Genomic DNA, 22,610 nt, shown 5'->3' on the forward strand with positions numbered 1-22,610 from the left:
AAAATATTTTAAAGATTTTCCTCCTTTAGAGGAAGCTGCTTACTTTTCACAATTTTATCAAGCCTTTAGGACCTAATAGAGCATGTACATTGAACCCTTGGCACACCTGAGGACTGTGCCCGTTCTGAGATCTGCAGCACTCACCCTCGCCACCACTGCAGTGTTTGCATCATCTCTGGGCATGCCCCCAAATATCATTTCCATCAGAATCACATATTTTTTAATCTTAATAAAAGAATGCAGATGATGCAAACACTGCGGTCGTGATGAATGCTGGAGTTTACTCCTCTTAAAACATTGAAATAATAAGTGATTATAGATTTACCTTGTCTCTTCAATATTAATACAGTTTTCCTCACTCAGCCCAGTCATCTAGTGGCCATTTTTTCAAGGAAAGATACTGCCATTTTGCCAGAATGTCCACAGTTAGAAACATGGGCAGGACTGAAGTTTGAATGCTAGTTGAGCTTGCCTGCTGCCAAGGGACAAGTGTCTCCTACCGCTACCCCACACTGCCCAACACCTGAGGCGTATTAGTAGCTGGGACTATTCCACATGACCCCTGTGCCCATCTCTGTGCCAGCCTCCTGGGGGCCAACCCAGAATGCACGGGGCATCCACTCATTTTATGAGAAGCTTCAGTGTTCACCTAACCTTCCTAAGCATGGCTTCTTAAGTGGCATGTCTTCTCTACTGCATCATGTTTTAAAGAAGAGTTTTGTAAAACTCTCAAACTGTACTACAATCTGAAAAACAATAGAATGAGTTGAAGATGAAATCCTAACCCCTATTTAGGATCCTGTTTGTTTGGTTTTTTTTTTTAAGACGACTAACATTTTTGCAAAGCATTGATTGCTTAACAATTATTGTTAACTATTATTAACTATTACGACTTTCATGAGTTCGGGTGCTTACGCCATCAGCTCAAAATAGCTCTCCTTTTGTTTCTGAAAATACTAATTTTTAATATCCATATGAAAATTATCTAATCCACTTCTTTCGTTGAAACTAATACAGTATAAACATTTAGTTGAGTGGTAGCATTTTGTTTATGGTTTTTAATTATGATTCAATCAAAACTGGAAAGTTTTCATTATGATTGTATATATTAGCTTTCATTTTTCTTAGAACCTTTTTTTAACATTATTATTCTACAAGAAGGGTAGGTTAACTGAATACAATTTGCCAGGTGATGGTTTTTTATTACTTACCCCGATTATAGTTCTACTACTTAAACTGGGTGCCAGTTATTATATACACTGAGCTTAGGAGAAAGTAGTCCATTTTCTTATACTCTAGGTCTATGACCAGTAGAGTTTTGTTCCTTACCTGAAGCATGTTAATCTGATTATTATGATTATTTCTCAATCTTAAAGTGTTAAATCTTGTTTTTTAAATTATCCTTATTTTAGTTACTGTTCCATATCCGTATCACCTGTGAGTCTATTCAACCAAATAATTTATCTATTTATCTAGCCAAGTTGTTTCACCTGAAGTGTTTTAACATTCTCCCCCTTATGTCGCCTTCCTGAGTTTTAAAAATAGCTTTCCAAAAATAATCTCATTATTTCCCCCAAAGGAAACTCTCCTTGTTCCCCCAAAGAATATAAGGTTTTATTTTCCACACAAAAGCAAGCATGTCCTTCTTAGAACATCCTGGACTTCACTTGTAGTCCCTTCCAAAACCTGCATTTTTTTCTTTCTTTCTTTCTTTTTTTTTTTTTTTTTTGAGATGGAGTTTCACCCTTTTTGCCCAGGCTGGAGTGAAATGGCGCGATCTTGGCTCACGGCAGCCTCCGCCTCCCGGGTTCAAGTGATTCTCCAGCCTCAGCCTCCTGAGTAGCTGGGATTCCAGCGTGTGCCACCACGCCTGGCTAATTTTTTGTATTTTTAGTAGAGACAGGGTTTCGCCATGTTGGCCAGGCTGGTCTCGAACTCCTGGGCTCAGGTGATCCACCCACCTCAAAACCTGAATTGTTTTGTCCTAAATGTTCTGAAAATGAGAAATATCCCTGTTCCATGGCCTTTGACTGTTTGAAGTATCCCAGTATATTTTTATCTTTATTCTTTGGTCAGTTACAAGCTAGTCTCAATCTCAGTATTGTTTTAAGAAAAAAATACTTTGTACTTTAAAAATATATCGCATGACTGCGGTTGTGGATATATGAATCTATACATGTGTCACACTGCACAGAACTAAACACACACACACACCCTGTCTCTCTCATTCTCTCTCTTGCCCTTCTTCTCTCTCCAGAATTAAACCCACTTCTACAAAGTTATAGTTTACTCAGCTTAAAACATTGAAATAGTAAGTTGTTTGTTACTATTTGGTCCCATGTTCTCATAAAAGATCAATCTTAAATTTCATAGTAGGCCAAGGAAATCTGACTCGTTTTTATCCCTGGCTCCTCTGGCTCTGTGACTGTGAGTTGACTGTTCTGCGCATCAATTTTTGACATTTACTATGAGAATTTAACCTTTCCTGTTTCACGGAAGTGCTATGAGAATTAATTGAATTGATGCCAGAATGAAAACAATATTTAATCAAAATTCAGAAAATGTATGAAAACCATCTTCATTCTCAGTAAATGAATGTTTCCACTCATAGCAGAAGGCTCAAGTTTGCATATAATAATATTGACATTGCTATTATATATTTTGTCATTTCACAATTGGCTAAATATTTGATTATTGACAAATTCTAAGTGTCAAACTTTGGTACAGTGAATTTGCTCACTTCTCAAAGCATAAATACTCCATATTTTATTGTCAAGATGCTACTATTTATGTCAGTAGTAACAACTAGTATTTCTATAGCATTTGGCTTCTGGGGGACTCCAGACAGTTTCTGTTCATTGCCTTATAATGCTGTAATCTCCTTTTGTAGTTGGAAAAACTGAGCTGCAAGAAAGATAACTTGTCCAGTGTTTCTCACCAACTGCCCTCCCCGCTGCTTAGGACCAAAAGAATTATATTCTAATGCGGGCCTAATGTTGTTTCTTTTATTAGAAGAAATTACTATTTCCTGCTTTTAAAAAGTCATCGCTATTGAATTTGCAAGGAAATGGATACATCCAAACCAAAGGAAGGACAGTGCTCTCAGAAGGCTGATTCAATATAAAAGTTTCTCATCAGATGGTTAATTTGAGAAGTTGGAAGAACCCTGTCTGGGAGAGAACAGATTCTTAAATGTAGGGAATACTACAGGAGTGAATGAAAATGGCACCATGTAAACCAAAATAACTATCCATGAGTTAGGAAGAAAACAACCTATTTGGAAGTATAAACTTCCCTACAATACCAAAACCTTGTTTTAAGGAAACATAAGGGAGTGGCCAAGCATGGTGGCTCACACGTGTAATCCCAGCACTTTGGGAGGCTGAGGTGGGCGGATCACAAGGTCAGGAGTTCGAGACCAGCCTGGCTAATATGGCAAAACCCATCTCTACTAAAAATACAAAAATTAGCTGGGCGTTGTGGCCTGTAGTCTCAGCTACTCAGGAGGCTGAGGCAGGAGAATGGCGTGAACCCAGGAGGTGGTTACATTGAGCTGAGATCGCACCACTGTACTCCAGCCTGGGTTACAGAGTGAGACTCCATCTCAAAAAAAAAAAAAAGAAAGAAAGAAAGAAAGAAACATAAAGTTGGCAGGCTAAAGGACCCAGTTAGTGCAGTGATGGGTCTGACTGCATGGTTCAAATCCTGCCTGTCTCTTTAGTTGGATGTCATTTTCAACAATGTAAGATATTTGTCCTCTTTCTGTGCCTCTGTGTCCTCATTTATAAAAGATAGGCAGTCCAGGCGCAGTGGCTCACGCCTGTAATCCCTGCACTTTGGGAGGCCGAGGTGGATGGATCACCTGAAGGTCAGGAGTTCGAGACCAGCCTGCCTAACATGATGAAACCCCATCTCTACTAAAAATACAAAAAATTAGCTGGGCGTGGTGGCGGACACCTGTAATCCCAGCTACTCGGGAGGCTAAAGCAGGAGAATCACTTGAACCCCGGAAGCGGAGGTTGCAGTGAGCCGAGATCGCGCCATTGCACTCCAGCCTGGGCAACAAGAATGAAACTCCATCTCAAAAATAAAAATTAAAATAAAAAAAAATAAAAGATAGGCAATAATAATACTTGTCTCACAGTAGTATATGACATAAGAATGTAAAGTGTTAAACACAATACACAAACGTTAGTGAATTCCCAAAAATTACTGTCTAGAATTAGGTGACTGAAGAATAAACTCTGTTCATTATTTTCTTTGGTTATTACAGTTCAAAGCATTATGAAAAGCAGAATAGCTTTTCTCATTCTAATAAGTATATTTCTCAGTAAAATAAAATCTGACACTTTTCATATTTTTGAGATCACAGATGTTCTTTCTTCTGATGAGTAAATATTGTGGAATGTTAGAGTGGAAACGTCTTCCAAGTATATTTGGTTCAGCAGTTGTTCACCATTCACAGTTTTATTAAAGTCTTTTATTGTATGGAATTTCATGCATTACAGTGTGTGATATGTTAATTGAAAATGTTTAATTTGTGGAATAGAGTTTTGTCAAATCCATTCTTTTGTTAAGCATCAGTACATATAAATAGATGCCTCTCCCAGAAGAATTTGAAGTGATAGCATGCTGTTTTCATTTTAGATCATAGCAGAACTTCAGACAACCATTTCCTCTCTGAAAGAGGAGAACAGCCAGCAGCAGCTTGCTGCAGAAAGGCGGCTCCAGGATGTTAGACAAAAGTTTGAAGATGAGAAGAAGCAGCTGATTAGAGATAATGACCAAGCAATCAAGGTAATCTGAAGACTTCAGTAACCAGTGGTACCAGCTGCTTTAATGTAATTAAAAGGAGGGCTGAAATCCCAGCAGTGGGCAGATGAATGCGGGTATCTGGCTTGTTCACACAGCCTGCAGTAATTCCATTCACTGGACTCTACCTTTGATGTATCCAGTGACTCAGGCTGACTTCCCTCTAAGAGATCGCATGCCAGCATAAAAAGTCATTTTTGGCAAGCCCAGTCCATTCACATTGAACAAATATTTTAAAAATACCCTGTCCTTTCTCTTGAGAACCACTTTGGAACTGTCTCTTGAAATTAGAATGACTGTTTGAGCCTAGCACTGCCGGCTGTTAAAGTCAGAAGTCAGCTTCCAATTTGCATTCTGTTCTTTGCCCACATCCTTTCATTATGTATTCGCATAATGAGAAATAACCTGTTCGAAGCTTGGAATGCCAGCCATTTGATGTGCTTCGACACAGTACAGGAAAGATGTGTTTTTGCTGAGAAACTAGGTTGTTTCCAAATGACTTCAGAGAATCACACCCTTAATAGCAACAGAAAATTCCCTGGACCCCGATTCTTTCGGTGATAGGCAGTTAGATCTCCAAGTAGTTGTTTCTTGGCTTCATAGCAGTGAATATTATTGTAAGTGTCTACATCATACTGGATTTAATCTGTGAGGATAAGCATCTGGAAACCTTTATAAATAAGGCTTAAAAGAGAACAAAAAAATTTTAAAGAATTCCCAGCAAAAGATTATTTTTCAGCGACTTTAGTTTGACATAACAATACTCAAAGAGTGTAGAGTCATCATACAAAGCAAAGAACGATAGAAGAAAAATTTGGGTTTTATAGCTGCCCTTTCCTGCCTGACCTCTGCATCTTCTTTTTCTATAGCCTATTGCAGGCAATCTGAGTAACGTTGGGAAGAGTTAGTGTTAATGTCAGTTGCTTTTTATGTATTCCCTTTAAGCTGAGACAACACTAGACAGAATAAAAAGCCTTAACAGATGGACAAAACCTTCAAGGCCTTTACATCCGGCCTCCTCACTTTACCAGTGAGGACTTATTTTTTTGTTAATGACATTTTTCCTATATATTTCCACCCGCAAGCTTATTTCCCCTACCTGTGTTATGGAAACCAAAAAAAAAAAAAGAGATTTTTTTTTTTTCATATTCTGGTGGTTTAAAAACATCTTTCAAGTTTTTTTCCAATTACAAACATACAGGAAGTGCCCCCATTGATCTGTGTAACAGATCTTGCTTCACATAAATTGCGTTGCATATTTTGTTTAAATTGTTTTAGTTCTATAAAATTTCCATATTAAGTGGATTTCTTTTTCACTTTATGTCCAAATACCAAGTGGTAGGTAATATCCAAATTTTAAATGAACAATCAAATCTCAATATAAGCAAAAATGGAAAATATTAATGTACCCCTGACAACATAGTTCTGGTAGTTTCTTGATGATTTAAAAAATCTTGAAAGAATTATAATTAGTACAGTTGCTCATTTTAAACTAATTCTTACAGTTTTAATTATTTAATTTTTAAATTATTTAATAATTAATTTTTAAGTTATTTAATAATAATTTAATTAATTCTTACAGTTTTATAATATATATAGAAACCATATGTACCATATGTTACCTGAAAATAAAAAATTAAAATTACAATGTAGGTAAGATATAGCTAAGTTTTGATTCACTCACTCAGATTATACATAAAGTAAATGACATTTCTTTTTTACTAACCTACATTAAAGTTGCTAAGGTCATTGATTCATTAGCGCTCATTGCCTTGGCTCCTTTTTTAAGGCTATATCACAAAAAGTACTGCGAAAAATAGCTGATATTTACTCAACATATACTATGTTTCACGCTCTGCCATTTTCATTCATCTCATGTTCCATTATCTCATTTAAGCCTTATAGTAATCTTCATGAGGAAGGTATTTCTGTTATCCCCATATTACAGATGGGGAAACTGAGACTATGAGGTTAAATAACTAGCCCAAGATCATCCTGCTGAACAATTGGCAGAGACAGTTTCAAGCCACAATCTTTCTTACTTGAGAGCCTCAACTACTAACTATTATACCATACCCCAGTGTACTACATTCTGTCCATGAAAATGACTCAAATGACGAAGTGCCAAAATGAACCTAGATACTGTCATTCTGTTTTTCTCTCTTCATGAATGATATAACATTTTTGCAGCAGTTGTTTGATTTGGACATTCTGATTATATTTAAGTGTTTTGTATACATAGATTTAGGTACATGAATAGATATTGATACTCAGAAAGAGGCACAGCCACTACGAGACTTGATTTTCTGGGACCAAATACATTTGTCTGCAGATATATTCAATAGAGACATAAAAGTAGTGTGCATGCTAATTGTGAAACATACTTCACTCCACTTCTGGGTTGATGATGAACTGAGCTCTTTCAAGCTGGTGATCGAGAATGGAGACAGAGAGTAAACCTAGTACTCATTCTGTCAGAGCTTATAATAATATTTCTGCAGATAAATCATTAAACTAATTCTAGAGAAAATTTGAGGTATACTAAAATCCACTTAAAGGGTCACCAGTCAGGTGCAATATAACTTGATAAAACATTTCTGAAGGATAATTTGGCAATACCTATCATTATTAAATTGCCTGAGAGACATACCTAGTCTTTGACCCATTTTCAGAATTTACCCAAAGGTGGCAATTAATAATCGTACTAAACTTTAGCTAATCAAAAAATGCTTGTTCTGGCTTTCATCCTTTCAGTCAGTAATTATTTATTAAGCTCCTTTTATGTGACAGGTACCTGCAACACCAGCATTCTCTGTATCCTTTCTATATTTTTAACTATAGCAAATACACTAAAAACTGTGCACTATAGGAAATGATGTTGGAGAGCATATTTAGGCATATTGAAAATGTTCACAAGATATTTTTCAATGAAAATGCGCATTCCAAAACATATAGATATGAGCTCATTTTTGCAAAACAAAAGTATGACTCAAGAGAAAAAAAGACTACAGTTATATCAAAATTTTACTAGTGGATATCTCTAAGTGGCAGAATTTAAGATTTTTTTAGTTTTGTCTGTATTTAAACTATAGCAGCACTTTTGCAATGAGAAGCAATAAAAATTGGTAAAAAGGGAAAAGCTACCAGCCTGAAGAAATCCATTGAACATTGTGGGAATACTTGTAGGTGAGACTAACAGCAGGCATGATCCTCACTGTCCAAGAAACAACAGATGAAGTAAGGTCTTTTACAAAACAGAATTCCTTTAGTGTAAAAAGAGTTACACAAATGAATGAAATTCATAAGAATAGATATTTTATTTTATTTTATTTTATTTTTTGAGATGGAGTCTCACTCTGTTGCCCAGGTTGAAGTGCAGTGGCACGATCTCAGCTCACTGCAACTTCCACCTCCCAGGTTCAAGCAATTCTCCTGCCTCAGCCTCCCAAGTAGCTGAGATTACAGGCACCCACCACCATGCCCAGCTAATTTTCGTATTTTTAGTAGCAACAGGGTTTCACCATGTTGGCCAGGCTGGTCTCGAACTCCTGACTTCAGGTGATCCACCTGCCTCAGCCTCCCAAAGTGCTGCGATTACAGGCATGAGCCACCACACCTGGCCAAGAATAGATCTTTTATGCTGTAACACACTATCTTTTAAAAATCAACAGCAAAAAAACTTTATCACTTATTTACTGCCTTAGCTCACTCCTTACATTCAAAGTCACACCTTTCAAAAGAGTTATCACCAGTGCATACCCCAAAACTTGGTGGCTTAGAGCAATAGCTATCTGCCCATAATTCTTTGGATCAGAAATTTGGGCAGGGATCAGCTGGGTGGTTCATCTGCTCAATGTATGGCATTGGCTGGGGTGCTTCATGAGGTTACATTCAACAGAAAGCTTGGCTGGGGTTGGACTGTCTGAGCTGGTTTCAGGCCCATGCCATATGGCCTTTCTCACTAATAGATTAATCAGACTTTTCACTTAGTAGCTGATGTCAAAGAGAATTAAAAGGGGTAAAAGCAGAACCTGCATTTCCATTAAACCCTGCCCTGGGAAGATTCACAAACTCACTTCCACCACATTCTATTGATCAAGATAGATCATAGGGCCAGCCCAGAATCAAGGAGAGGAGAAACAGTGGCCATTCTCTCAGTGGGAGGAATGGCATAGATTGTGAAGCCATCTTAAATCTACCACAGTAGTCGATACTAAAGGTCCAGTTTTTATCTCCCATTTATTCCTCAACTATACAAAATAGTACAAAGAGGAAAATATCTATATTCCTACTACCCATAATCAACATTAATTAACATCGTGGCATATTTGCATCCATCTTTTTTTATAAAGAAAATCTATTCTCTTGTTTTCGAAGAAGTAGAAATGTCATATGCTCATTTATAAATAATTTAAAATGCAAGAATAAAAAAGTAACAGTTTTTAAAGTCACCCCAAATCCTATCACCCAGAAATAACCATCATAGAATTAAGGTAAACATTATTTCCGATATCCTACTATGTATAAGGCGAAAAGAACAGAAAGCTGAGTAGGCTTTTGAAATGAATACTATAGATTTTTTGTTGTTGTTTTAGAAAAATCTTTAATTTTACTTTAATTCAACAGATGAAAGAAACTAGAGTAAAACAGAGGAATTGTTGAAGTTTTGGACAGAACATGTTGATTTCGGCTGAAAAACATGTACATTTGCACCCTCATAGTTTCTCCCGTATGAGGAGAGAACCCTTCCCTGCCACCTCCTACCTTGGATAGTAGTAGTATTTTCACACTGTCAGGGTTTATGATATTCACAATTTTTAAACCGTATCCTATAGTTTAATTCTCATGCTATATTTCCATCTATGCAGTGCTTATACTAGGCCTTTTACCATAGTGTCTCCATTCCCACAGTTTTTACTTTGATTTGTTTCTTAATTGACTGGATGGTGCTGTCTTCCCTGAGTTTTTTCATGTTTAAGAATGTCTGCTGGCTAACCTGTATGACTGAATGGCATGTTACATGGGTGCAGTGTTCCTGTTCACATTTTCTTCCCATGTGTAAACACGGCTCATCGAGCATTTAAGATTGCTGTGAGAAGCCTGGGCTAGAGAGACCAGCAGACATGACCCGCAGACTCTTCTGTCTGCAAACCAGCAGACATAGACAGAGTGCTCCTCCATGGAAGTGATTTGTATTTTCTGAGGCATTCCTGAAGAAGTCTTTCTTTCTCATGTAAGTGTAGTAGATTAACCAGGATAAATTCAGTTAAGTGACTGAGATATGTCTACATGTTCAGTATTCAAATAGCAAATGAAGCACAGTGGTTCTCCTTGTAAATGAAACTGACTTGTAGTGTCTCTGTGTGTTCTCTGACCTGAGGGAAGGGGAAGGCAGAGCTGGCGCACAAACCACCATGCATCTGGCTGAACTGACTGTTCTCGCTTTGAGATTATGTTAAGTGTGTTTCAGGGTTCACACTGCCGACATGGGAGCGGCATCTTCTTTTCCTTTGAGTTTTTAATGATCCCAATTTTGTGTATATCCCTGAAGTCCTTTCCTCTGAGGTGGCCAGCCCTGATGTTTATCTGTTTTTCTGCCACATCCATCTCCCCTACTCTCAGCCAGAAGAGGAAAAAGATGAGGCTGCCATGCCATTTCCTTCCTCCAAATTTGGTGATAGTATTGAGAATTCTCAGAATTTTGACTCATAACAAAATAATGATCCTAGGGGCATGGCAAGTTTTGAAGTGAAGCCCCTGTGCAACTCTTCACTGTGTTCCAGAATTATGTTTCTTTCCTTGACCCCAGATTTTTTATGGTTTTTTGTATGATGTCTACCTTATCACCCGATATTGTTCTGTTGGTGTATTTTTGCTGGCTTTTACTCTTCTTGACTCATTTTATTTGGTGTTGGGAGAGGGACATTAAATCTACTATCTAATCTGAGAAGCCTATTTGACTTCTTCATGACACATAGCAAGGATCTTCTGCTGCTCAGATATTACCACAATAATGCTGCCTAACAAACACTTTTGGAGACTCAGTGACTTTCACTCACATTTATTTTTTTTTTTTTTGCAACATGTCTGCAGGTCGCTGTTGTGGCTCAGATTCAGAATATGCATTGACTGACTGGGTTTGACTCCAGGCTTTAGATCAGATTCAGGCCAGCTCTACGCGTTTGTACAGTCGGCTTGGACTAGTAGTTGTCTGGGATATCCTGTTCATGGTAAATTACAGAAGTGCAAAAGGATGGATTGAAAGAAAGCCCTGCATCCTCAGCCTCATTTCTGTCCACATCAATGAAGCAGGGAAATTATATACTGACTCTAGTTAGAAGACCATGAACACCTGTGAACAATGATTTAATCTGCACGGACTAGCCTCTAAAAACTTTCTTAGCTCTATGGCAGCACTTTCCTGGGACATCTACCTTTCGGAACCCCTCTTTCCCATTCTTATTCCCATCTTTTCTTTTTTGCACTGAAATAATGGTATTAGTTAGGGCCTATTTTGTTTTATCTATATGTATTGGATTGTCCCTGGGCAATCTCATCCCTTCACATTAACTTCCAGACAAATGAATTTTGAATTTTCATCACCATTCAAACTTTTCTCCTGAGCCCTCAATTCACATTTCTGACTACTGCTGGACATTTCCATTTGGATGGACCATAGACTGCATAATCTAGACCTGTCATAAACTGAATTTATCTTCTTCTTGCTCTTCTCCCAGCCCTAGCCTGCTCTTCTTCTTGTATTGATTATCTGAATTAAAGTACCACCATCATCTACCTACTCACTGAAGTCAGATTCTTAGAAATCTCTCTGAATGAATTCTTTCCTTCCCTTACCTCTCATAGGTCAGTCCCTAGAGAAAACTCCTAAATATCTCCAAACTCATACCCCACTCCCCAATCACTAGATCCTACCTTCTAGGTCAGATCATCATCATCTTTGACCTTGCCTAGCACAATCACCCTTATCTAGAATCACTGCCAATAACTTGGCCCTCTCAAATCTATGCCTCACACTGTGGATAAGGTAACTTTTCTAAAACACAAATATGGGTATGTTGTTTTTTCTTAAAATTCATCAATGGCTTTCCATTGCCTATAGGATAAAACCTATACTTGTCAATATGGCATATAAAACACTTTATGATCTAGGCTGGGCACAGTGGCTCATGCCTGTAATCCCAGCACTTTGGGAGGCCGAGGCGGGCAGATCACAAGGTCAGGAGTTCAAGACCAGCCTGGCCAACATGGTGAAACCGCGTCTCTAATAAATATACAAAAATTAGCCAGGCGTGGCAGCGGGCACCTGTAATCCCAGCTACTTAGGAGCTGAGGCAGGAGAATCACTTAAGCCCAGGAGGCAGAGGTTGGAGTGAGCCGAGACCACACCATTTCACTCTAGCCTGGGCGACAGAGCAGGACTCCATCTCAAAAAAGAAAAAAAAAAAGACAAAAGCAGGTTATGATCTAAACCAGCAGCTCTTAAGGTATTCTCTGCAGACTCCGATGAGTCCCTGAGACCTTTACAATGGCCTCACAAGGTCAAAATTATTTTCATAATAACACAAAGACATCGCTTTCCTTTTTTACTATATTGATACTTGCACAGATGATATAGAAGCAATGGTGCCTTCACACAAAACAAGGCTTTAACATGAAACCATATGACTAGTCATTATTTTCTTCACTACCATGTACTTATGGTTAAAAAAAAATAAAACAACAAAGCAATAAAATGTACAGATGGTCCCTGATTTACAGTGGCTCAACTTACAATTTCTCAGCTTTATGACAGGTTAATCAGGGTATTAAGTGCATTTTCAACTTAACGATATTTTCGACTTACATTGGGTTTATTGAGACTTAATACCATCTTAGTTGAAGAGCATCTGTGTTGATTTTGTTAAATCTCAAACCTCGAGGACACATCTCTTTTAATATTAATAGCAAGTACACATGAAGCACTTCTGCTGCCTAAAGTAGAATGACTGTCTTAGGGAAAAGCAGTTCTGTGTCTATATGAGTATGAGCTGAACTCTAGTCACTCTGAAAGAAAGACTGATAGGCAACGTATGCATATTCACACTTGAGTATTTGGCAGATGTTTTCTTGAAAATGAATGAAATGAAACAAGCCTGACATTTCAAGGATAACAACTGACTATATTGTTGCTAATGATAAAATTTGAGCTTTCAAGCAGAAATTAGAATTTTGGAAAACGAATACCACCGCTGTGAGCCTGACAGCCTTACAATACTTACAGACTTTTCTGATGAGATCGGTGATATTATGAGTGATGTGTATGGGAAGAAAGGGGAAGGAAGAGAGTGAAGCATATCAACATTTGGAAGATTTGTATAACTCACAGAACCATGTTTTCCAAATGACAGACACCTGATGTCACAAAACCATGCCTGAGTAAAAGATCCATTGAAAATACAAAAGAGATCAATGGATGTTGAGGTAATAGTATGAAAAGTTCACTGAGAGAGTTTCAGATTCCACATTGCAACTAACTTTTTAGAAGCTACCACTTGTCAAATTTTAGCATAGTAACAAAACTATCCACAGTCATCTAAAAAGGCTACTAAAATACTCCTCCCTTTTCTAACTTATCTATGTGAGACTAGATTTTCTTCGTGTTCTTCAGTCGAAGTAGCATCTTGCAAGAGATTGAATGCAGAAGTATATTTGAGAATCCAGCTGCCTTCTATCAAATCAGACGTTGAAAAGATTTTCAAAAAATGAAACATAGCTAGTTGTCTCACTAATTGTTTTTTTTGCTTTGGAAAAATAGTGATTTTTCTATTAAAATATTGTATTTATGTTTACACATAATGGATTTATTACTATTTTAATGAATAAAATGTTTTAATATTTCTTAGTTTTAATATGTAATATGATAAATTCAGTGGATGTAATGCACATATACAAAACCTCTTTGAGGTTGTCAGTTTGTAAGAGTGGACTGGAGTCCTGAAACCCAACACATGGAGAACCACTTGTCTAGACATCACCCTCCACTCCCCCTCGTCAGCTGCCAGTGCTCAGCATAGATGCCATGTTCTCTACGATCCCATGCCCCATGGGAAATGCCCCTGAGCTCTGTGTAAAGTGGCCTTTCCCTTTGACTTAAAGGTCATCTTTTCTGCGAAGCATCAGAGTGAGAAACTCATGCCAGCCTCGTCCATTCCTCTAACAAAGTGTTTGCTGTATTACGGTGCTGATCCACAATCCCTCACCCAGTCCGAATCTGCAGGTTCTAGGAAGGTGGTGCTTGTGCTGTATCTGCAGTGGGTCCTGGGACCGCACAGTCTACTGGACACATACAGGAACCGTGAAACGTGTGAGTGTCCGCAGTGAAAGAGACAAGTCAAGATTGTAAGTCCCACCCAACATCAGTCAGGTTTTGTTCCCGAAGAAGTTAACTCAGACTTTCCAAAAGAATTTGTGTTTTCCAGAGGATTTTTGGATTTCAGGATTGCGGAGAGAACATTGTGGACCTGTATGTAGATTAATTCTATTTCTCACCAACTAGACTATGAGGTTTTTGAGAGCAAGCTTTAGTGCAATGTTTGTTTCAATGGAAGTGCTGGAAATACAGAGAATAAATGAAAGATGTTCCTTCATGAATCATAAAAGGTTCTGATAACAAATAGTGTCCCTTTATTCTCATGTCATTTTATTTTTAGTGGCAGCAAGCTCATAAATATTCTGTAATGGTATAGCAGATATGGGGAGAGAACTCAGATCTTGTGGTAACCATCATATATTTTGCCTAATTTATGCAGATTTTTAAAAAAATACCGCGTGCCTTGTATATACAGACACACCTCATTTTATCACACTTCATTTTATTGCACCTCACAGATACTGTGTTTTGTACAATTCAAGGTTTGTGGCAACCCTGTGTCAAGTCGATTGGCACCATTTTTCCAACAGCGTGTGCCCACTTTGTGTCTCTGTGTCACATTTTGGTAATTCTCGCAATATTTCAGACCTTTTCATTATTATAACTGTTATGGCGATTGATCTGTTATCAGTGATCTTCCATGTTACTATCGTCATTGTTTTAGGGCGCCACGAACTGCACCCATGGGAGACAACAAACAGTAAATGTTGCGTGTGTCCTAACTGCTCCACTTCCTGGCCATTCTCCCATCTCTCTCCATCTCCTCGGGCCCCCCTCTTCCCTGAGACACAACAATATTGACATAGGTCAGTCAATAATTCTACAGTGGCCTCTAAGTGTTCAAGTGAAAAGAAGAGTCACACATCTCTAACTTTAAATCAAAAGCTAGAAATTACTAAGTTCAGTGAGGAAGGCTTGTTGAAAGCCGAGACAGGCCCGAAGCTACGCCTCTTGTATCGAACAGCCACATTGTGAATGCAAAGGAAAAGTTCTTGAAGGAAATTAAAAGTGCTACTCCAGTGAACACATGAATGGCAGAAAGTAAAGCAACTTTGTGGTGATATGGAGAAAATTTTAGTAGTCTAGTAGAAGATCAAACTAGCCACAACCTTTCCTTAAGCCAAAGTCTAATTCAGAGCAAGGTCATAAATTTCTTCAATTCCGTGAAGGCTGAGAGAGGTGAGGAAGCTGCAGAAAGAAAAGTCTGAAGCTAGCAGAGGTTTGTTCATAAGGTTTCAGGAAAGAAGCTATCTCCATAACATAAAAATGCAAGGTGATGCAGCAAGTGCTGAAGTAGAAGCTACAGCAAATTACCCAGAAGATCTAGCTAGGTCCTTGATGAAGGTGACCACACTAAATGACAGATTTTCTATGTAGATGAAACAGCCTTCTATTGGAAGAACATGCTATCTAGGACTTTTATGGCTAGAGAAGCTTTAAAACTACAAAGGACAGGCTAACTCTCTTGTTCGAGGCAAGTGCAGCTGGTGACTAAGGTCATGCTCATTAACCATTCCAGAAATCCTAGGACCCTAAAGAATGATGCTAAATCTAATCTGCCTGTGCTTTTTCAGTGGAACAAGAAAACCTGCACTGCAACTTGGTTTACAGCATGGTTTACTGAATATTTTAAGTGTGCTATTGAGACCTCCTGCTCAGAAAAGAAAGATTCCTTTAAAAACAATGACTGCTGATTAACCATGCACCTGGTCACCCAAAAGCTCTGATGGAGATGTACAAGGAGAGGAATGTTTTTTTCTTGCCTGCTAACACAGCATCCATTCTCCAGCTCATGAATCCAGGAGTCATTTCAACTTTCAAGTCTTGTTATGTCAAAAATACATTTCATAAGACTATAGCTGCCATAGATGGTAGTTACTCTAATGGATCTGGGCAAAGTAAATTGAAAACTTTCTGAAAAGGGTTCACCATTTTGGAACCATTAAGAACATTTTTGATCCATGGGAGGAGGTCAAAATCTCAACATTAACAGGAGTTTGGAAGAAGTTGATTCCAACTCTCACGAATGACTTTGAGGAAGTAACTGCAGATGTGGTAGAATAGGGAGAGAACTAGAATTGGAAATGGAGCCTAAAGATGTGACTGAATTGCTGCAACCTCATGACCACACTTGAATGAAGAGTTGCTTCTTATGGATGAGCAAAGACAATGTTTTCTTGAGATGGAATCTACTCCTGGGGAAGATGCTGTGAACATTGTTGAAATGACAACATAGGATTTAGAATATTATATCAACTTAGTTGATAAAGCAGTGGCAGGATTTAAGAAGATAGACTCCCATCTTCAAAGAAATTCTACTGTGGTTAAATCAAACAGCATCGCATGCTACAGAGAAATCTTCCGTGAAAGAAGTCAGTTGGTGCAGTGAACTTTATTTTTATCTGTTTAAGAAATTGCCACAGCCATCCCAGCCTTCAGCAACTACCACCCTTATTAGTCAGCAGCCATCAGCATCAAAAGCAAGACCCTCCTCTAATAAAAAGATTAAGACCTTCTGGGGCTCAGATGATTGTTAACATGTCTTAGCAATAAGAAAGTTTTAATTAAGGTATGTACATTGTTCTTTTAGACATAATGCTATTGCACACTTAATAGACTATAGTGTGGTGTAAACATGACTTTTATATGCTATTGGGAAGCCAAAAAATATGTGAGACTCTCTTTATCATGGTATACACTTTATTGCAGTGGTCAGGAACTGAACTTGCGGTATCTCTGAGGTATGCCTGTATTATCTAAGAACATAATTTGTATACTCTAGGAGCAATGCCCACAAAAGGCTGTATGCCAAAGCCAAGTTATCTAAATGTGAGTTAGCACCATCCATTGAGCTCACAGAAGTTCATTTGGGGAAACGTTAGAAATAGTTCTTTAAAGAGACTGTGGAACATTCTTCTGGCATCACTGCACCACCAGGGCTAAGTCCTTTCTTTGAAGCTAGTGTATTGAAAGTTTCTCACTGTGAAGCCAGATGTCCAAGCAGAGATTTCATATCAAGGAGAAATGTTGTAAAATTTTTGCTTGCAGGCATAGAAAAGAGATTTTACAGCATTGATGCTTCTCTCCCTTGGCTACTGACTGGAGTTCACAAGAAAAGGTCAGCTGCCAGTAGGACATCTAGCAATCTGGTCTGTGTTACCAGAAGGGCTTGGTTGGGAGCAGGGGGTGGGGGGTGTAGAATATTTCATAAGATTGGGCAATTTTTACTGTGCTAAAAGCTTACAGGAATCAATTCCCAAAGAATAAAATTACAAACCTCATTGTGGTGTTTTAGTAGCATTGAGAAACAAAAAGAAATCTCAATGCCTAGCATCAAATGGCATTGTTTGGGACCTGTTCACTATTTAATGCTTGTCTCCCCTGTATGCACGTCCTAAGGGCACAAGGAAAGTGGCATTTTCTTTGTGCCCTCCTGAATTAGAATTAATAGTGCTAAGAATAGAAATGTATTTTCCATCCCACCTAAGAAGGTTTGCCTACTCACTCAGAAAGGAAGACAGAGCCATTCAGTCATAGTAGCATAAAGCATAAGTGCCATTTTTCAGGAAGAATGCTCTGGAAGGTAAGCTTGGATACACTGTGGCCGTGAATTATGACCTTGCTTCCTAGAGCAAGGAGAAGCAATAGCAATGAATGAGCAGAGAAGAAATGAACGGTTCTCTCTCAAAGGTTTTTTTTACTCCATAGCTTCCCTCTGATTCTATTCTCTGGCAATTTTTATCTTATTTTAAAACTAGTCAAATAAGATTCTTTGTTCAGTGGACAAAATCCTTCAAGTGCTATGAGAGCTATGTTTAGCCCCTGGAACGCTGCCTTGTGTATGTTAAGGAATCAATTAAGTTTTGATGAGCGAATGTACAAATGTGTGAGTAGAGAGAGTGATGAAAAGAACACAGGTGAGAATAGATTCCTCTTCACCAATGGCTAAATTGTACTCTTTGGAAGTCACTAGGTGACTATATATGGTTAATTGATTTTTTCATTTGTTTGTTTGAGAAAGGATATCGCTATATGGCCCAGGCTGGAGTGCAGCGGCACCATCTTGGCTCTCTGCAGCCCCCAACTCCTGGGCTCAAGCGATCCTCCCTCCTCAGACCCCAGCCTTAGTAGCTGGGACTACAGATGTGCGTCACCACGCCCAGCTAGGTTTTGTATTTTTAGTAGAGACAGGGTTTCACCATGTTACCCAGGCTGGTGGTTAATTGTAGTATTGCATGATCCAAAATGAAGTACTTTGGTTAATAAACTATTGGAATATATATGGATAATTTAGTTTTTTGATTTTACAAATTTAACAAAACACGACTTGGACATTGTTAATCTTTAATAATGCTAAACTGTATCGGAGATAGTTCAAAGGCAGTATAATGGACATAATGATCACTGAATGATATAAATGTAAGCCTCAGCAACCAAAATTACTGAATGATCAATTTAATATTTATTAGGTGGTGCAAAAGTAATTGTGGTAATGGCGAAAACTGCAATACTTTTGCACCAGCCTGATATATGCTACATAGGTGTATATGCACATATTATATGCAGTCATATGTCACATAGCAACAAATCAGTCAAGATGGACTACATAGATGATGGTAGTCCCATAAGATTATAATGAAGTAAATGATGAGAAATTCTTACCACCTAGTAACTTCTTAACGATCCTGACCCTTTGTAGGCCTAGCCTAATGTGTGTGTTTTTGTCTTATTTTTAACAAAAAGTTTACAAAGTAAAAATAAAAAAATTAATAGAAAAAAGGTTATGGAATAAGGATATAAAGAAAAATAGAATAGGTACAATTATTATTCGTCAAATGAAAATACATTTTTAACAAAGGAAAAAGTATTGTATAGCTGCGCAGTGTGTTTCTGTTTTAAGCTGTGTTATTACCAAAGAGTCAAAACGTTTAAATATTTTTTTAAGTTTATAAAGTGAAAGTGTTCCAGTAAGCTAAAGTGAATTCATTATTGAAGAAAGAAAATATTGTTTTATAAGTTTAGCATAGCCTAAGTGTAGAGTATTTTAAAGTCGACAGTAGTGTACAGTAATGTCCTAGGCCTTCACATTCACTCACCACTCACTCACTGACTCACAAATGCAACTTCCAGTCCCGCAAGCTCCATTTATGGTAAGTGCCCTATGTAGGTGCACCATTTTGTATCTTTTATACTTTTTTTTTACTGTACCTTTTCTATGTTTATATATATTTAGATAATTGCCTAATGTGCGGTAATGATACAGTAATGTTACAGTATAGTAACAGCTGTACTATAGGCAATTATACCACAATGGCATAAGGTGCAGAAAATGTACTTGAATACATTTACTCAAGTACCACTGGTACAACAGTTCTCTTTCTCCCACGTCCTTGATGAAATTGACTCACAGCTCCAGGCCCTGTGGTCACGGCTAAGCTCAACAAGCAGAGTATGGTCTCTAGACAAGTGGATAGACTGTATGGCATTGTTTCTCTTGCAACCCTTCCTAACTACCAGCCAACCTCTTGTTCTTTTTCTGATGTGTATATGATTCAACTCTCCCATCTACTCTCTTAAAAGTCCCTTTTGTAATCCCACCTTAATATAGAAAGTTTACAGAGTAACCTATCACCTCTTCTCCAAATTCCACAGTGTGTTTCTACTTCTCATCATCCTGTAGCTCTGTGCAGCATTTGACTGTATTGATTGACCAACAGTGTTCCTTCTAGAACAGGGGTTGTCAAGCTTATTCTGTAAAGGGCCAAATAGTAAAAATGTTAGGCTTTGCAGGTCATATAGTCCCAGTTGCAGCTACTTAGCTTTTAACATTGTGGCTTGAAAGCAGCCATAGACAGTATGTCAACAGATGTGCATGGCTATGTTCCAATAAAACTTTATTGACAAAACCAAGGTAAATGCTAGATTTGACCTGCTGGCTATAGTTTGCCAACCCTTAGCTTATCTTAGCTTATATGATACTTCTTTTACTTGTCTCTCTCCTGCTGGTCTCTCTTCCTCCCAGTGGGTGTTCCTCGAGTCTATATCCTGGGCTTTGCTTCTCCTTTTCTTTTCCACACTAAGATCATCTCCTCTGTGATGTCAGCTGTCACTTCTATAGAGACGATTCCCAGAAGCCCTGGCCTGATTCCTAGTTGGGTCCTATATCTTGCACTGCCTGTAAATCCTCTTCTTTTGAAGATGCACTACTATTTCAGAGTCACCATCTACAACATTGAGTTGTGATCTTCCTTTCCAGATTGGCCCTTCTTTCCAGTCTATCGGGGTTACCCCCAGTCTTTCTGTTTCCTATTAGAAACTTTGAGTTCATCTTTGTCCTTTCTTTCCTTCATCCCAATTTATCTCAAGTCTATTGCCAGAGTCCTTGAATGTATTTCTTATTCCTCTGATATGACCCTATTCAGAGCCCTTCTCAACTTGTGATTGATTTAAAACAGCCTCCTCTCAGCCGATATCCCTGCCAAAAGGCTCTCAGCTTCAGTCCAGTGTGAAGAACTCTGCCAAAGAAATCTTAAATCACTGTGATGTCCTTGTCTTACAAAGAGGGTTTGGAAATCAATAAGAAAACTTAACAACCCAGTGGACAAAAAGAGCAAAGAACATGAATGCAGAATTCACAGACAGAACATCAATGTCCAGCAAACTTACGAAAAAAATATGCTTATTGTTACTCATAATCAAATAAATGTAAATCAGAAATCCAAAGTTTTGAAGGGACTGACTGCCATCCATCTGACCAGTAAAGTTTTCGTTTCGAAAATGTGGTCAATGGTGAAGATATAGGGAAACCGGCAGGCTCGAGCCCCATTTCTGAGAGTATAAGTCAGTGTGGCCTCTGTGGAGGGCAGCATGGTCATATCTACCAACATTCAAATGCACATAACCTTTGGGCCAGCAGTTCCCCCAACAGGAATCTATCTCTGGATATACTTGCAAGTCTATACAATATCTTTGCAGGATTGTTTGAGCAAAAAGCTGGGGAAAACAAATTATGACACATCTACACAATGGACTATTATGAGGCCATTTTTAAAGAATGAAGTAAATCTCTCTGCAAATGAGGCAAGGTTGCTAATATGTAATAAGTGAAAAGAGTGCAGCATGTCATATACATAAAAAGATGTCCTGAGTAGGTCTCCAGATGAATAATAGTGATTATTTCGGGGGAACAGGACTTTCCATTTTTTATTTTATACCTTTTGATGATGTCTTAATTTCTTACATCATATGACTAAATTGAATTTAGAGGATTGCTTATAACATCATGATCAAACCCTTCTGCTTAGCTTTCAGAGCCCGTCCAGGTTTCTCAGTATTCCTTGACACACACATTCTCTTCCAATCAAGCTGGTTCTCACCATCCACAAGCACCTTGCCAGCCACGCAGCCTGCCCTCTCTCATGCTGTTCACCTTCCTCCTCAGCAGCATCTTTAACCCTCAGACTTGTCAAGTTTTAGCATCTGAAGGTCTTATCTCCTTCCTCCGTGAAGCTCTGCTGACTGCCCCAGTCCTCAGGAACCTTACACTTTCATGAGGTCCTGTTATTAATCCTTAATTATTCTTTTCTTTTTTATTTTGAGATGGAGTCTTGCCCTGCCACCTATGCTGGAGTGCAATAGTGTGATCTCAGCTCACTGCAATCTCTGCCTCCTGGGTTCAAACGATTCTCCTGCCTCAGCCTCCCAAGTAGCTTGGATTACAGGCACCCACTACCATGCCCAGCTATTTTTTGTATTTTTAGTAAAGACAGGGTTTCACCATGTTGGCCAGGCTGGTCTCAAACTCCTGACCTTGTGATCTGGCCACCTCGGCCTCCCAAAGTGCTGGGATTACAGGAGTGAGCCACCATGCCCAGCCAATAATTATTATTTCATGTCTCACACTTTTGGTTTCTGCATAACACCCACAGTACTGAGGGCTCAAACATAAAGCCTTCATTGATTTAAAGAATATATTCCCAGGATACTGGCCCGGCATGGTGGCTGATACGGCTTGGCTCTGTGTCCCCACCCAGATCTCATCATGTACTCCCATAATCCCCACGTGTTGTGGGAGGGACCCAGTGGGAGATAATTTGACTCATGGGGACAGTTTCTCCCATACTGTTCTAGTGGTAGTGAGTAAGTCTCACGAGATCTAATGGATTTATCAGGGGTTTCCGCTTTTTCATCCTTCTGATTTTCTCTTGCCACCACCATGATTCTGAGGCCTCCCCAGCCATGTGGAACTGTAAGTCCAATTAAACCTCTTTTTCTTCCCTGTCTTGAGTATATCTTTACCAACAGCATGAAAACAGACTAATACAGTGTCTCACACCTGTAATCCCAGCACTTTGGGAGGCCCAGGCGA

The 22,610-nt window shown here is 38.6% G+C and overlaps 1 protein-coding gene across 3 annotated transcripts in view; it reads left to right on the forward strand.

The window, feature by feature from the left end:
• CEP112 (centrosomal protein 112kDa) overlaps window positions 1-22,610 on the forward strand; it is a 587,957-nt gene that overhangs the window by 474,300 nt on the left and 91,047 nt on the right. For all 3 annotated transcript variants that reach the window (XM_011992146.1, XM_011992147.1, XM_011992148.1), the window contains one exon: window positions 4,648-4,797. In XM_011992146.1, the coding sequence (XP_011847536.1) occupies window positions 4,648-4,797 (150 nt within the window). The remainder of the gene's footprint in view (window positions 1-4,647; window positions 4,798-22,610) is intronic.

This window comes from Mandrillus leucophaeus, unplaced genomic scaffold, assembly GCF_000951045.1.
Source record: "Mandrillus leucophaeus isolate KB7577 unplaced genomic scaffold, Mleu.le_1.0 Scaffold404, whole genome shotgun sequence".
NCBI classification, from domain to species: domain Eukaryota; kingdom Metazoa; phylum Chordata; class Mammalia; order Primates; family Cercopithecidae; genus Mandrillus; species Mandrillus leucophaeus.